This window comes from Triplophysa dalaica, chromosome 8 (genome assembly GCF_015846415.1).
Source record: "Triplophysa dalaica isolate WHDGS20190420 chromosome 8, ASM1584641v1, whole genome shotgun sequence".
NCBI lineage: Eukaryota > Metazoa > Chordata > Actinopteri > Cypriniformes > Nemacheilidae > Triplophysa > Triplophysa dalaica.
The window spans coordinates 2365395-2383853 of record NC_079549.1 but is presented as its reverse complement, the minus strand read 5'-3'; the positions used below and the strand labels follow the sequence as shown (position 1 = coordinate 2383853).

Genomic DNA, 18459 nt, shown 5'->3' with positions numbered 1-18459 from the left:
ATTTTGAAGAATGTGGTAAACAAAACCGTTCCGGGGCACTATTGACAACCATGGTAGTTTTTTCCTTATGGAAATCAAAAGAGCCTGAGAACTGTTCCAAAAATCTTCCTTTGTGTTGAGCAGAACAACCAAACTTTCACAGGTTTGATGACAGTATTTACATTTTTGGGTGAACTCCTACATTTCATTTCAAAATGGAGTCGGAGAACAGATGTTGGTCTAAACATCTCAAGCACACAGGATCACGCTTCTGTTCTTACACAAATGTCTACTGGCGAAATGTTCCATCATTACAATGCAACACATGATTAGATTCTCCAACCACACACATTTTTCTCTTTTTGGATTTAGACTAGAGGTCTTGATATGAACTAGATACTAGAAGAACATGAGAGCGTGCAATTAATATCCGACACGGTCAAGAGTTCTGGGCTTAACTTCTCACATTTAAAGAGGATGACAAATGAAAATTAACCTCTAGACCTTCATTTTTTAACCGAAGGATAAGGATGGTAATTCATCCATGGAATCAGCGTGAGTGGTCGGCGTGGCACAGGAAGGGCTTGTGTGTTACGGCCATTAGCCAAACACTCAGAGCTCAACGCAATCAGAAGATGCATTAACTGAGAGAGGGTACCGATTTATACTTGTACATTTGACTTACAGTGAATGATCAGAGTTTTAAACCCTGTATAGTTTCATGTAAGCTAAGTGTGTAGTTTTAAACATTCTCTATTAACAACGAACACATGATATTTGCTCTATGTGAGCACCCCTACACAATAAATGCCCCAAAAATGTGACACAATTTACCCTTCATTCAATCACAGAATGAGTTTATCATTAATGATTATTATTTAATAAATGCTTCGGTAAAATGTTTTTGGAAAAAGGATTTAAAAAAATATAAAACATGTAAAAAACTGTTGTCGCCATTTCACGCTGCTAATAAATAATATAATATATATCGGTTGCAAGATTGTTATAAGATCAAATTCAATGGTCCCTTTACACTGGATTACATTTCTTTATCATTAATTATTAAAAAGATCAACAAATATTTTCATCATATAAAAATTATCAATATCATACCATAAAGTAAAATATTGGTGTATCTGACTGATAAATGTTGTCAGGATGAATTATTGTCATAACCATGTCACTGAAAATATAAGAATTTTTCATATAAAACAGCACTAAACAATAATGAGGCTCCTTTTTAACCAATAGAGATGGCACAATCGAGACATTTGAGCAATATACAAAACGTTTATTTTTCCTCAAAGGAAGTGCTTCAAAATCTACATTTTTACATTTTATGAAAAACATTAGGTTGAAGAAATAATAATACAACAGCTCCAAAAATCTTCCGTTTAGCTCCATGGTAGACCGATAATCGTGTCAGATTAAATGAACGGTCACCCAAAACAAATGCAGCTGTATCGTATTAATACAGTGTGAAAACAGAACAGAATGTCAACACAGAGCTGTGTTTGTGTTGATGTCGCGGCCAGTCTCTGCAGGACTCTCTCAGTATATTTGTTTGTTTGTTTACGCCTGAGCCAGTCGCTCCAGGACTCTGCGATAATCCACCAGCACATCCTGGTAGCTCTTCTCTAGCTCCTCGTGTTGCAGTCTCGTGTCCATCTGGTTGACCTGGGACGCCAACTCCTCGGGCCTCAAACATTTCTGCATTTTGGTCAGCTCACGTTGGTTCTTCTACACACATTGGGCAAAAAACACACAGGTGTCAGCACAGCGCAGGAGAAATGAGATGCAATCCAGCACACCCGATCCCATCCAAGACTCCAGGGCAAAACTGATTACATCACAGCTAAACTTCATCACGTATCAAAATAAAGCGAGAGAAAGAGATGAGAAAGAAAAGAGTAGCAGGTCTGTAAGTATGCTGGGAGACTGGAACTGCACCAAGAGTAACAAAACACACATACTTCTCCTATATTTAGATTCAGAAACACAAATTAAATGTGAATTCACGAAACTGTAGTACTACTTTTGTCTGCTCGCCTCTCATTCACTATAATCACAATGTGGTTTATTCATGCACAGGATTTGTGCTGCGGGCTTCATTTATTAAACACAAACAGAATTTCAGTTCAGAGACGAGGTTCATTATTTCATTATTATTCCGTTTGAAAGATCAACAGTTTATGAATCTACAATTATTATTTGATTTAATGCACCTCGACAATTTACACAAGAATGGTTTTGAGAGCGGTTACACAAATGTGTTTTGCTTGTGCTTCATGAATAATCCTTTTCAAACGGAATATGCCTTACAGAAGTCAGCACCATTTGCCTGGTGCAAATGGTTAAAGAATTTAGTTTTAAGCGAGATGTTTGTGTATGTTTTCTATTGACCGTGGCAGCAGTAATTCATCAGAGCAGCCTAACCAAGCGCACGTCCAGACGCGCATGCGGTCCAGCATTCTTTCAGCATTTTACACAGATGATTCAGGTGTCTGGACTGCATTGGTGATGTGACGCTGTACAGTCTCAGTACAGTCCGCCAGATCACGCGAGTCTTCAGCTCCACAACAAAACACGTACAACCAGCCTACAAGACGGACAAATGCTTATGCACGTCACACTAATTTAATGTGTTTGTGTACTGGTACCTAATTTGCATGAGTTCTTTAGTCAATCAGGCACTAAAGACATGACAAAGCGTGTGTGTGTTATTTACAGGCGCAGATTTTGATTTACAGTGGCCACTAGTGTTGTATTACAGATTTGCAAGAATCTCTCAGTCTAAACACGCCAGCAAAGTACAAAAAGATGTTGTTCTAATGTAGATGCAGGGAATAGATCATGCGGGCATTAGAAAGACTCTAGAAAGAGCGATGTCTTATTTATTACATCAAAAGGTATGAGGATTTTAAGTGTACAAAGAATGATAAAAGTCAGGCAGGAGCAATGACCTGTGCTAATATTATAAAGTCTTTCCAGCAGAGACGCATTAGGACCCGCGGTACTATGGCTTTTAGCAGAGATACTCATAGACATCTATGGAGATACTTTCCAGCAGAGTCGTTGGAGAGAAAGATCGTCTTAAAATCATCCCTGAGGAGGCTGTTTTGATTCAGATCAGTATGTTGCAGCAACATTGGTTTTTCTGTTTGTAAAAACAAAGATATATTGTTGTTTTTGTTGTAATATTAGCTGTGTAACGGAGCAGTTTTGAGCGTCATTGTTTATCTGGAACAGCTTTAATATTGTACTCGTCCAGATACTGGAGAGAGAGAGAGCGAGAGCGCGCTAAAATTGTAGAGAGAGCGCATTTTACACTCTTACACAATGAAGAATAAACTTACATTTAATCTGTGGGTCACATGCATTCCGAACCGTAGAGTACGATCCGTTTCACCACGATACCGCAGGGGAGAGGAAACACGCGTTGTAGAGTTGTTTGTCCGTTTAGAACTGATGTACAAAACATGGCGGCGAATTCAATGTATGTAAAGCCACTCTGTATTTAGATATAAACAGTTTATTCTAAGGTATTAGAAACACAATGGTGTATGTAAGGTCTCTGCATTTCTGTTAATAGATCCTCCTAAAAACCCAGTATTGTTAATTTAAATAAATAAATGAGTCAGTGAGTGAATCCCCACTGGTTTGTATTAATACATTAGTAAGGAAATCTCAAACACTTCCATTTTGTGAGGCTAATGATCTTTGCTATCTCCTAAACCCAAACTCACACGAACCTGTTGACATTGCTACAATTAAAATAATCATTTAAGTATAGGTAACACCTGTACACACACACACACACACACACAAAGCGAATGTGAAGAGGAGAAAATCAGAAAACGAGTGAGAGAAAGACATGTGGTGTGCAGATCCAGCTCTACATCCTGTCCAATCTCATGTTTTTCTCTCCGGCTCTTTGGTCTGGTGTGTGGTTATTCTGCCGTCAAGCTTTTCTGTTCTGGACAGTGTCATGACGAGAATGGTTCTGATCCAACACATTAAAACTGCTGGGGTTTTGGTATCAAAGCCCTGCTACGCTACATATCGACTAACACTATCTGCTACACATCCACCAATGTCATCACAATTTCCATAGAGAACAAAGACACAAACAGCCAAAGTGGTTAAGTCATTGAGAATATGAAAAGATCGAGAATAACTAGGCCTGCTCGGAATCCACAACCACAGAACAATGCTCAGAATTCATTTGTTATACTTCACTCCAAAATAGATTTCATACTTAATTCTTCATTGTTCCAAATCTTGGACTTTCACTTAAGGAATAATTCTTAAAAATGTTAGTGCTGCTCTTTTCCACACAATGAAAGAAGCTGTCAAGATCCCAAAATGTGAGCTAAAGAGAGAGAGAGAAAGAGAGAGAGAGAGAGAGAGAGAGAGAGAGAGAGAGCATGCAGGTGACTGGGTGCTGCTGCATTCTCCCTGCTAAATGGCTCCGTTTAAATCAGATGCAAATCTGTAATAATGACACTTGTTGTGAATGGAGCTCGTGGGGTGGATGTGGAGACTGCGGCTGCCGCCCGGTGTGAACCATTATACCCTCAAACAAACCCGAACCAAGCCCTCGGGTCCCTCGCGCTCTTAACACCGCGTGAGAGGATCACACAGGAAACGGCAGGAACGATTCACACCACTCAATGAATAAATTACACCAGACAAAGGCCGCAGAACGTTCCAACAGGAGCACTGAAAGACTTCAGTTTTTCTTCCGTTTCTTGGAGCACATTAATATAACTGTGCAAATCAGACCGGTTCTCTTTGTAGTAAAAAAAAGCTTCATTTCACATTTCGAAGTTTGAACTGTGCTGTTAAGAGAATTTCACACAAGCGGGCCAATCCTGGCAGTCACAGTTGATAAAAACATTAGGGTTTATTTTGGATGGGCTTCACTTGTTTTGTTGTTCGTTGTAATCTATGTACAGTACACTGTGCTCAAGCTCTAACTGCTTTATTAATGCATGTATGAGGGTTAAACATGACAATGTGTGCAAGACAGACTGCAGCCATCCAAGCTGCTTCAAAACACTGCAGGTACGTGCAGATCTTTAAACACACACTTACCCTGTAGGGTCCGTAGAGTCTTTTCTTCACCTCCAGGCGAAACTCTCTGGCCTTCTCTTCGTTGCTCATGTCTGTGTTTCTGAGACGCAGGATTTCGTAAACACGTCGCGCATGTTTCTAAGAGAGAAACAGTAGAAAAACAAGAAAGTGTTTGTTTCCTTGAAGGAATATTCTGGTTTATTAACGTAATGTCTAAAGACAGCAACTGTCCATTAGTATGTATACAAACGAAAGGGAAACACATCGGTAATGCAGGCAATGCAAAGCTCTAAAATACACAGTACAAATGTACCAGCAAAAGAAAATGAAAACTTTAACCCTGTCGGTTACTCTGGATCTAAATCCCTTTTTATTCTGGGATTCCAGTGCTGGTGAGTCTGTAACCATGACTTTTTCTATAACCATGCCTCCGGGGGTCCTCTATACCTCATGCAGCTCACACCACAATAGTATGGAGAGCCAAGCATTTTGCCTTGCCATGCCACAGGCACCACCCTGAGATAATCACTCGCAAACAAAACGAGCAGAGGGGATTGTGGGAAAAAAAAGGGGATGCTGGGTTATAATTGGAGTCGTTAGAGAGTGACCAGAGCGGAGAGAGAGGAGTCCCACAGGGGTCACTGTTAGGCCCACTCCCACTTGCTAGCTGCTAATGGCCAACGACCTTTAAAGGAAACGGATGCTCGCTCCTACCTTCAAGGGGATTTTATGTGTACCTAAAAGCCTGTCCGTGCAATGCCATTACCTCTGTATATAAATGCTTTGACTGAGCGAGTCAATTTATTGGCTTCTTTTATTATTTAAATATAAAAGCGCCCGTTGGATATTCAAAAGAAAAGGTTTCAACAGAGAAAAGGCAAACGATCTTTTATATACAACTTATATTTTTCAGCCTTTCAACTACGTTTAATGTACATCTGAAAATGCATTGATTTGCTCTGAAAGGGCTTAAATGATCAACTGACCACAGTTGTCAAGATTTAAAATGCAGAAAACTAAAATGCAGAAAACTAAAATGCAGTACAAATTATAATGCATTTTAAAGATTACTTAATGATATCATTTGTTCTATGTGAAATGTAATGCAAAAGCGTGAAAAAGCGTCTGTCACGACTGAATACAAGTGATTTAAGTAATGTCCCATTCCCCTTTATTCCTTTTCCCTCTCTACAATGTCTTTCAAAAATTGACCGAATACTACACGATGAAGTAGAATAAAGCTGTTACCTTGTTGATTTTAAGTTTCTCTCTGGCTTCAGACACCATCTCGTCACTGAAACCTTGCGAGAGTTTCTCACTGGAGAAGGACTGTAGACTCAAACACAGCTTCACTAAAACAAAGTCTCTCAGCTTCACATAGTTTTCTGATGGATCTTCCGCTAGAAACAGAGGATTATGGAAGGTTTTAGAGGATAAAAGTAACATCATTTCACATAACTTTTGTGTTATTTCAAACCTTAATTGTCTAACAATGAGCAGAATACTTAGCAGAATGTATACATTTCCATGATGAAGGTTGAACGGTGTATTATATTGCAAGTCTTATGAAGCAACACCATTGTTTATAAAACAGGAGGTTATGGTTGCTAATGCTGATTATTATTATACATGTGGACTCTGTTATGGAACACTTATAGTGTTTTAATCCCATTTGGGGGCATAGGGCTGCATGATATTGAGGAAAAATGCGATAGCATGCTAAATAATGCGATATTCGATATGGATACAATATTTATTTTTCTAAAATCAATTTAAATTGTATTAAAATATATAAAAATAATATATAACCAACATATGTACACATTTTTTTAGTAAAAAGAAAGCATCACTACAAGCTCTGAAAGACTGCTGAAAAATACTGACATATCTTTGAGATGCTTCTTCGTTTTGGCATTAAATCGTCAGCAGCAGCTACTTATGGCTCATCTTTGAAAGCTTTGCGTTGCGGATTGTTGATTGATTTGTGTCAGAGTATATGCACGCTAACATTCGCACGCACGTATATCCCAACGATCTATCCCAACAACTGTCCCAACTACTATCCCCATCAACCTAAAACTTTGACCATACATAACCTTTTGAATAATTAAAAAGCTCATTTATTGCAAACCATTGCGATATGCACATCTGCGTTATTTCAATATATTGCACAGCCCTACTATACATAAATGGAAAGGGGCTTTTTTTGTTTCTAGGAAGAAAGACGAACAATTTTTACTGACTACTACAGATAAACCAAACAAAATGTTATGTGTGTACACACAGCACCAGAGAGACATTAGGAAAGTTGTAAGCGGTGGATAGAGATCAGTAGTGGTTTAGTGTGGTGTCTCTCTCTCTCTCTCTTTCTGAATAACTGTGTCTTTGTTGAGGGGGTGAGTGAGTGGCAGCATGTGGCCAGCACATTTCAGCAGCCAACGGCCTGCAATTAACATCACATCCCTTCACCTCCCCAACACTGAACCCAAAGCAACTCTATAGCAACGACTGCCTTAAAAGAATTTCACAACACTTTGCCCTCGCTCTCTTTCACACACAGAATATCTTTTGTAAAGAATGCCAAATACCACACGTAAAACCGCTGGTCCCCATTGACTTCTACTGTATGGACACAAAACCCATGCAAGTTAATGGGGACCAACGGTTTTCTGTTACCAACATTTTCAGAATATCTTCTTTTGTGTTCTGCAGAAGAAAGAAAGTCACACAGGTATGAAATGAGAAGAGGGTGAGCAAACGATGACATAATTTTCTTTTAAAAGTGTTTCAAAGGAAAAATGTTTAATGCTTCCTCATACGCGAGTTGCTTTGAATAAAAGTGTCTGCTTATTGAATAAATGTAAATGAATCATAAATTTAACATTTAACAATTGAACAATAAAACAGACACAAAATAAGACACATCATTGCCGGGTGTCACAGACAAGGCTTAAGGCTAGTCCCAGACAATAATGAATGTTTGAGGTGTCTTAACTGATAATAACATGCCCCGACGTACCTTCAAATATATCAGTGTCATTGTTTTGTCTCAAGATGAACACCAGTAAGGTTTTTCCAAGTCATTTTTATAAAAGTGACTTAAATATTTACTTAACGAAGACATAGTCCTGGTTTAAAAAAATAAATATACACAGTATATACATTAAATAAATACACGGGTTAGCTCTGCATTAATGGTAGAAATTCAGCAGAGTTTAATTTTATCTTGTGTGGTCCAGACCAGCAATCTTTATAATAAATTGTAAATAAACAAACTCCAGTTTACAAACATTTATCAACGCTGATATCTAGAGAGCATGGGAATGACGGCTGACAAAAAGACAGATGGACAGAACAAATTCGACTTCATACCTGTGATGTCCTGAACTTTAGGGGAACTGCAGTAGTATTTGTGGACAGTCTCGAGGAGCTGAGCCCCGTGGCCTTCTCCCTGGAATGGCGGCAAGATCAGCATCTGGCTGCGAGCACACACACACACACACAAAAGCTTTAGTGGCCCCGCACACAAGAGCATGCAGCACAATACAAATTTAATGTTAGAACTCTTGAGCCTTTAAGCAACTGGTTTGAAAAAGTAAGCACCGCTACAACTCCAGCACCCTTCAGATTGCACACTACACTCGTGACTTTACAGAATATACTGAAACTGACACTATAGACATGATCTTCCCCAATGCTTTTGCTTTGGGACCCTAAAGAAGTGAGGGTGACCCAAAATGTCATTATAATCAATAAAAATGACCATGAACTGAACATAGATGACATGACATAGTGTGAATGGTAAAATAGAGTTCTATATAAATGCATAACACCTTGCATTTATATGAATAACCAAACATTAAACGTAGTTGAAAGGCTGTAAAATATAAGTTGTATATAAAATATTGTTTCCCTTTTTCTGTTGAAACCTTTTCTTTTGAATATCCACCGGGCACTTTTATATTGAAATAATAAATATTTGTAAAAGTGACTTTCTTTTAAAAGATGATAATCCTGTTAATTTTACAATCCTAACTATACAGAATAATACAGCTTTAACATTGTTAATCCCCTGCTGCGCGTGACCACCTGTAAACCACCGCCGCCGTAGACCGTGATGCTTTCTTCATCAGCAACACAAAATGCTCTTAAATACAGTATCCAATGATATCACCAATCTCTGAGAGGTTATACTGTTCACTCAGTTGTGTCCAACGTAATGAAACGTTAGCACGTTTCATGCCAATCAATACATTAGACTCGTTTGCAAAACGGGATTTTGGGTGGGCGATGCTGGATTCGCTCTTCCCATAATACCCAGAGAGAGGCTGGCACGCCAGAGACACGAGACGGTAATTTAGGAGATGCAGGGACAAGGGACAGAAAGATGTGTAATTTTCTTTTCCTTTTTTTTCCCTCCCTAGAATAAAGCCGATAGTGGGCACGTGCTTCCTCAGTAATTACCTGACACGTGGTCTGGTTTTGTCTGGGTATACGTAGTAATTATACACTGTCATGTAGCCAACCGTCGCGTAGAGGGTCTCTCCATCCTTATTGTACTTCTCGAATCTGCGAGGAAGAAAGAGATAGGCACAGAGAGAGAGATGACAAAGGCAGGCAGGTCAATCGTAGGCACGCTCCCATGCACCGGACCCCCACTGCAGAGGGCCAGTGGCCGTCGCTGCACCTGCTGGAGACACTGAATGCATTATGCACTTAATTGGTGCACTGCAACTTAGTGCAGAGAGGCAGGCATCTAGCCTCTTCACATCACTCCAGTCCATTTGCCTATTGTCTGTTTTAATAGGTGCCAAAGCAAAGAAAACACAGGCAGAGTCCCCTTCACTACCGCTGGAGACTTTCAATTCACCGTTTCAAAAGACAACAACGTTCAATTGAGCCTCTTGGCCTGACTCGAGAAAGAAAGACACACAAGAGCAAAGAAAAGAGACAAACAACACAAAGGAAACTCTTGCCAGATCAACAATTTGCTTCAATGCAGGAGAAAATGTAATTAAAGCGGCCTGATAATTGGGCTCACGGGCCCCACAAAGGCCGGAGAGACATAACTAGACCCGTTTGGAAGTTTTGTGTGTGTGTTTGTGTGCGTGAGAGACATTGTTAAAAAAAGTTACTGTCATTACCATCCTCACTATTAATGGACTTTGTTCTTGTCCACACTCGCTGGCTTTGTGCGAGCACTTGATTTGTATTTCTGCTCTGCTGAAGTTAGCAACACTAAAAACTTATGATTACAATGAATATGTGACAAAAAACATGTGACAAAGCCTCTCTATATGGTTCTCATTTGTTACATTATGTAACAATCAAGTTTGATATATTCTATGAAATTATCTTAGTGACATTCTTTCAAATACAACAAATAATTTTAACTTATTGATATGTGAACACACAAAGTGTAAACCCATGGGTCCAAGGGTTTTTAAGCAGACATGTGCTTTTGCTCAACAGCTTATAATGATTGTTTTATATATTTAAAAAAAAAGCAGTAAATTTGTCTAAGGCTTAGGAGATAACAGTAGCTTGAGGCAAAACTGAGAGCCAATGTACTCATAATAAATATTTTTTTAATATGTGCAACTGATATCGCTAGTGAATGCATGAACGTGAAGAACGGATCTGCTCACAAAAGGAAGAAATCCCAGCGGTCGTCGTCCACTTCGATGTAACTGGCCGTCTCAATGAACCACATGAGAAACGTCTGCAAGCGCTCGTGGTATTCTCTGAACCCCGGACATGAGATATCCACCTGTCACCACAAACATCATAAAAATGTCCACCAAGATTATAGGCCTTAAACTTCTAATTTACTATGGTAAAGTCAACATTTCATTGTAACAGTTGTGGATAAGCTAGTTACTGATTGTTTCCTGGTATACTGTGCAGTAGGGCGGCATCTGTACATGTTTTCTAAACACAGCAATGATTTTTTATTTAATTTGCAATTAGGCCTAAATGTTCGAAGACTGACCTATTTCTCTTTCTGCTCACAAGCAGATATTCTTAAAGACACAGCAAACTGTACCTATCTATGATTATATGTCTACCAGCACCGACCTATTAAGCACGATAAACTTATTTTTTTACAATTTGAATTATTTTAATGCAACTTTGTAAAAATACTTTTTTGAGGCCGTTTAATGCTGCATAACTGTTCTTTTTTAAAGGGGTGTTGCAACAGTGTGTCATGCATTCGGACTTCTTTACCATGTTAAACATACTGTCTTCTCATGCTTAACATGGTCCACTTGTCAAAAAACGAGTTTGCCGTATTACAAAGTATTTCTGTGCTCGAAACACTTTTATTCGAACATATAATACTGTTTCGTAACAATTTTCTTAGTCCCTTATTAGACAATTCTCCCGGAAAAGCATGTGACAGCAAGGAGAGCAGGAGAAGGAGCATGCGCAGACGTCACTTTCACTTGTAAGCAGGAGAGAGAAAAAAGAGCATACGTTCGCGAAGTTCAGGTGTTTGTTTGTTGTGCATTTGGGTGATGAATGATATATAACGCTGGATTTGGAGATCGTTTTAAACTGATATATGGAGCCGTCCCAGCGCTGAAAGATGCCGGACATGAACCGCATGCGTTGACTGTAACTGATGTCTGTGTTTTGTTGGTAATTTAGTTCAGCCTACCTCTCCCCCCCGCACGCGGCGTATGTTTGGGTAATAATCATACAGATGCATCTATCTTTTATAAATGTGATCAAACTAAATACTCTTCGAAGATACGAAGTATGCAATACTACTCTATAGGTACTCAAGATTAATATGAGAATATGAGAAACTGCTTTAAATAATAAATTACAATAAAAAAAACCAATACATTAATGTCATATGGCATAATCACATTGCATGTTTAATGCAGTGAATGACGTCCAGTAGAAGTTTAGCCATTTTTAATTTAATTTAGTATAATCTAATTTTTAGCAATCCATTAGGTAAGCAAAGAGATGTTATCATCATGGTTTATATTACAGTCTGAAACACTGCCCAACCTGTTGAAAATGGCTAAAACAGGCATTTTATTGATCTGAATAACGTAAGGATAAAACACAGACTCCGTGAGCTGTGTTGGGTTAGATCAAGTGTGTCCTGTACCTTGTGTATCTGATACGTCAGATCCTCTCCAGCCTCCACGTTGTGAACTTTATAGGTGTGTTGTATGCTGCCGAAGGGTTTGAAGTTGGCCTCTTTCTCCAGGACAGAGATGAAATCATCTGTGTTACAGTAGAAGCCAGCAGGGATGATCTCTCTTACCTTCCCCTCCACATCATCCGGCTGAAAAGAGAGAGAGAACAGGGTTTAAACAACAAACGCCAAGAGGTTGACCAATGCACATTACGATTACCACAAGAGAAACCAACTGATCTGCAAATATGTAAACTTAACCAAAGAATTGTGTGAAAGGTGTTGGAATAATGTCATCCAGGTCTGGACCAGCATAAATACAGAGCGAACGATGGCTGAACAAGACCTTTAAGGGTAAAGAGAGAGAAACCGTGCGTCTCCATAGAGAGAATGGAAAGCGTACAGTCGGAGAGTGGTTAACTCAGCTGTGTCTAGTCTACAGCGAGAGCAGCTGAATTTAATCATATAAACTCAAGTGGCACATTTATGAGTTATGCGTCTATTCCCCTGGCGCTGGGCCTTACATATGATCATAAAAGAGCCGTAACAAAGTCATTTCCTATTGTTCTGTCATTAAGCTATACTTCAGCCATGATTGGCATGGTGTAAAAAGAAATTAAATGGAAAAAATACATATTTTTGTGGCACAAAAAGGAGACCCATTAGGCAATTAGCAATGTCAGCTGAGGAGTTTCCAGCCCCCCCGCCCGCTCCTCCTGGGCCTCTACTGAAAGACCACTTAATTGAATACATTTACTACTTATCTTAAACCATGAATATCAGATGAAGTTACCCCCACAATAATGTGTCCCAGCTTCTCACCGGGCAATAAAATTTAATGAATTGATCTCGACTTAACAAAAAATCCCCAGGCATGTATAATAGGCTCCTGTGTTCAGAAGCTGGCGAGCGAACTCAATCAAACGAGTTTGCCCTCTCCATTCACGGGCGCCCGGGCGGACAATAGTGCCGCCCCCTCCTCCGCCCTCTCTGGGATTTTTTTACCCAGCAGAATGCGCGCCCATGTTTGCATTGTATCCATTTCCAGCAGGGCTGACATGAGAACACTTTGTATTAAGCTGCTAAGCAGGGCCCTTTGGCCGCGTCGGGCCGCGTGATGGGCTCCGCTTGTGTCGCGGGACTCTTCATTCACAACGGCCACAAAACACACGACAAAAGGCTAATGCAACATGCCGCTAATTCCTGCTCATTCAGACATCAGCTAATATCAGAAGGGGATCTCTGCACCTGCAGCTCAGTAACACTCACTATTGTCCCGTTGCATTACGGGAGCGAAAAGAGAACGGCGCGGACGGAAAATGGTAGAAATTAACAGTTGCTCCGTCCTCCGACAAATTGCTCAATCAGACGAATAAAAAGCGCAGCATTGTGGAGTTCCCATATTAACTAACACCGCTTAAGGATCCAAGACTCTTCAGAGACTTGAGGTTCATTTTAAGAATACGTGTTCTTTATGAGCTGAGGTTCCACAATGGCATTGAATCCAATTACACTGAAAAAAAAACCCCCTTCTAATCAAAGACATCTTTATCTATGAGAAAAGAAGCGAAAATAAAGAACCCGATATGAGCAACGGCTAAGCACTGCAGAACATATAAAATCAAGCTATTCTTGAATACGGCTCTGCCATAACCATCTCAAGTATGTTTAGGGACTGTACGTTATTAAGGACATAAAAGACATTGAAAAAAACAAACAGAAATAACACTAACCACATGAGTCTCGTGATGTCAGAACAAACTACTCATGTATAAAATGACTTGACCTTATAAAAAAAAAGAAAGCTATCCGAGATCATACCAGTTCACTAGCGTAAAGACTGGTCAAGGCAGTTTTGCAAAACAGAAACAAAAAAACGATCTAGAAAGGGTTGTAATCGCTTCTCTCCGAATAGCTTGAAGGTCCAGGGTGTGAAATTTAGTTGCATCAAGCGGTGAGGTTTTGAGTAGCAAAAAAACAGCTCACTGAAACAGGACTAAGATGTCGTCGCATTTTCGCTTCTTTGCCGAAGGAGATAACCTATCAAACGCAATCTGCCACACTGTTTGTCGGTTTAGGGCTACTGGAGAAACAACGTAGTGATCTCCATGTAAGGGGACCTCCGGTGTATGAAGATAGAAATAGCTCATCCTAAGGAAATAAAAACATAAAGCTTCATTATGTAATGTCTATTTTTATTGGAGTAGGCGGGGCGAGACCGTGGTTCGAGACCAGTGAGTAATTGTGAATGAGCGCCAGCTGTGCGCACACCGGGCTCGAATCACCTAGGAGATTGGGAGCATACAAGAGAACGAGCGACCAGACCGTCGAAGAGAGAGGACCGGGCCCGAACATATGTTAAGTTTATATTTATGTTGGTGTTGCTGGCAGTCGTCCGTGAGGGGCTGCTGGCTGTTTATTTATGTCGTTTTTATTTAATTAAAATATGTTTAAACATTTGCCGGTTCCCGCCTCCTTCCTTCCATATCTTGAATCGTGTTACATCTATATACACCTCTGAAAACATAGTTTTGTATATTATATTGCATTTGTGTCAATAGATTAGTGTTGGCCGATATTCTCTTCATTAAGATCGTTCTATCGCCAGCCTGTGGATCGCCAATTCAAGATAGTATCAAGGGTTTGAGCAATTTACAGTTATAAATGACAAGATGGATTTGTGGACAAAAAACTGAAACTATAGTGGCTAAAAATGCCAATGTGTGACTTCAATTAGAAATGTTACTTCTCAACCTTTTAAACGAGAGAAATGAAAGTTAAACTATTGCTGTAAGTTGATGCCGCATGCACTGTAATTATTACTAACGGGAACAACTTGAGCGCTGGTTTTAAGCCCTTAAAAATTGCTAATAGCAATTCCTGCATTGAAAAGACAGAGCCGCACATTACAGGATCACTCGCGGGCAGAAAACTCAAACCCTGTACATTACAAGCTCTCTCTGACGCGAGGAAAAGCCCGAGCTGCACACATTACAAGATCACTTGCGTGCAGAAAATTCAGACCCCGTACATTACAAGCTCTCTCATGCCCTGAAAACCTAAACCCTGCAAATAACAAACTCCCTCTTGCGCGAAGGAATGCGCGTATGTAATAATAATTATAATCCAAGGAATCTGACTTTTGTCGATAAACGAGAGTATCGTCAATCGTAACAACCCTACAATAGATCCTCCAAAAAAGTCACACATTGGACCTTTAACAAATCATTTTGTCACAGAAAAACATGCAAACATAATTTTCAAGTAATTCATTTCATTTATTAGTGCTACTGCCATGTTTTAAATATACAAGGTTTAAACCTGATTAATTTTCAATGCATTTTCCTTTTTGTTAAGGAATCCCTGATATTTCCAAGCTTTCCATGACCATTGCAAACTTATCTACAGAAGAATACAACATTTAGATCATAACGCTGCCGTTTAAATATTAAGGCTAACGGAATAACAGACATAAAAGACATGAAATGTGTAAACCACATAAATAAAATCTACGTATTAACTATACAGTAATTATGAAATTGCAGCCTTCTGGAGTTTAAACAACCACACAAGGCCACATTGCAATTTCATCTTTTATTTTAATTATTCGAGAATCTAAATATGTAAAAAATCCTAAAAGGTCTTAACAATGATTGTGCTTTGCAAGCCGTTCTTTACCTCCACACATTCGAACTTGTCTGTGACCCTGGCAGTGTATTTGACTTTAAAGAGAGTGCTCAGGTTCCCAGCGCTGCAGTATAACTGGATCTGAAGACCTTTGTAGCCAAATGCCACTTCACTGGAAGAAAGAAAAACATTTTTGATTGGTTTTTGGTTCCATCCAAGACATACAATAAATATAAAAAGCATTTACAGTTGCCATTTTATACAAAGACGTAACAAGGTCAATGACACACATTTGCTGATGCTTGCTTAGAAAGGAGACCTCGAAGTAATGAAACTTAAATATTACTGATTATTTTTATTTATTAATTCCTTTCGGATTAACTGCACAATACAACAACAAATCAGGTTTTATTGAGCACACAGAACAAAGCTATTCTATATGACAATTGGATTATACATACTCATCTCCAAACAGCTGATGACTAAACTCGGGGTGAAATGTTGTGCTTTCATCATCTATATCCTCTGGGAACCGCACTGCATCAAACACAAAGACTTTTATATAAAGACAGGGCACTTAAACCAAACAAACAATGCCTTTCACTTATTAAGATGCTAAACACAATTAAACAGTTCTCTTATGCAAACATACTGAACACAAAACATGCACTCGTAACCAAATGAGACTGACTTAATTCTGGCTATTTTCTGTTCTAATGATGATTTACCTAATTTTAGACAAACAGCTTCGTTGGTGTCACATTTATACTCTGCGAGCTTCTTCTCCATGTCGTTCACAGCTGCAGAAAAGAAAAAGAGGTCGTAAGTCATAATAACATACCACAGCAAACACACCTTCTGTCATCTAAATAATAATCATGTATGAGCTACAAACACTTGTTAATATCAAATAATGTACGTTTAATCGTACGAAATAATAGAAGCAATTAAACAGGTGGACTTCAACATTAAATAAACATGCGCACGTGTTTACACTGACAGGTCACTTAACACACCTGCACTGCAGGTTAACGCGTTAACCACCTTTTGAAGTATATTGTGTAATCTGAAGTATTATATGTGCCTTATCTCTGTGACCTTTAAAGTGTATTAAAACAGATCAACATAAAACCATGTCAACAACCATGTGCTGCTTCATCTGTGGTGATTAGCATTTAGCCACAGCTAATACGCTGCGTTTCACAAAACTGCTTTCTCTCAGATGTCATCGGCCAGTATCACTCAAACCGTAACATCAAATAACCACACATTCATCAATAAAACAACGAGAATGACACAGGGAGGCAGTTATAGAAGGTTCTTTATACTCACCCGCCATTTCTACACGTCTTCACCACACAACCCGCCAAATGGCAAAACTACTTCCTGTTTACCCACGTGGTTGCGTCCGCTTACGCCATTGGAGGAACAGAGGCGTTGTTTTTCTAATCGCAGCTGCATCCGATTCTACAGCGGTTGATGCATCAATGACATTGTAGTCATTATTTTGAAACGAATTATTAATGTTAAAGCTAAATCTCGCACAACATATTGGGATTTAACGACAAAATATAAAAGTAAATAAGAATTGAATTATTAAAATTATTAAGAACAACCATGACAACAACAATAATAGTAACAATCACATTAACAATTATTATAATACAAATAAAAATAATAATAAAATGTGTATCGTTTTAGATAATTTCATATATATATATATTTTATTTTCAATTTGTATTATTATTTAAGATTTAATTTAAGATTTAATTTTAAGAGCCTGAATGACTCACATTGGTGTGGATTTTGATGATAAAACAAGAAGGTAATCACTAGATAAACTTTACACACATTACTTCAGTAAAGTAGCAGGAATAAGAAAAAGATTTACATGAAACAAAACAAGAAACAAAAATGAAGGAAATAAAAAGTATTCTTAACATTTTAAAAAATGTATATTATATACTGTAATAAAACACCTTTCTAGAAAGAGAGAAAAGAGTGAGAGTCTGTTGAGACGTTATATGTTGTCAAACACTAAATTGGACTTTTATGAAGTGGGCCATTATGTCAGTTTACTCGTAGATTAGATACACGGGGGGAAATTCCTCCAAACGGGGATGACAGTGTGCGAGTTCAATAAAATACATGACCTTTACAGAGCGGAGGATGGAATAGCTGTGCAGACTGACCCTGGGAAATTCAGTGCCATTATCCCTGCCACTGTGATTTGAGCTGTGCCGGACAATCTGCTGAAACCGCTCATGTCTGTAATATCCCGTCTGATTCCTTAACAGGACTGGATTATCGGTTTACAACAGGCACTTTTGTGACCTTCAGTCTATAAAAGAGTAAAACGTGCTGACCGGTTTGAGACCTGTGAGACAGATCCCATTTCTTGTGATACAGACCTCACTTCTTGTGATACTGTCCGCCTGTCAAAAGTTTTCACTGAAGAGCAGCATGTGGTCACATCCTACACAGAAGATCTAGAAGAGTAATTCTGCATTTCCATCAGTTAGTATTTCTGTCTTTGTCTATGCACAGAACTGGGTAGATTACTTATTAATTGTATTCAGTTACTTACAGATAATATGACAAAATTGGTTGTCAGTAACGTA

At 38.9% G+C, this 18459-nt stretch overlaps 1 protein-coding gene across 1 annotated transcript; it reads right to left on the bottom strand.

Annotated features, from left to right (window-relative positions):
• Positions 1-1255: 1255 nt before the first annotated feature.
• hat1 (histone acetyltransferase 1) lies at positions 1256-17222 on the bottom strand. The gene is made up of 11 exons (XM_056755307.1): positions 17171-17222; positions 16567-16638; positions 16300-16375; positions 15890-16010; positions 12182-12361; positions 10704-10825; positions 9520-9624; positions 8428-8534; positions 6304-6455; positions 5077-5193; positions 1256-1719 (listed from the first exon to the last, which is right to left on the bottom strand). The coding sequence occupies exons 1-11, from the start codon at positions 17175-17177 to the stop codon at positions 1552-1554; spliced, it is 1227 nt and encodes a 408-aa protein (XP_056611285.1). The 5' UTR covers positions 17178-17222; the 3' UTR covers positions 1256-1551.
• Positions 17223-18459: the final 1237 nt, after the last annotated feature.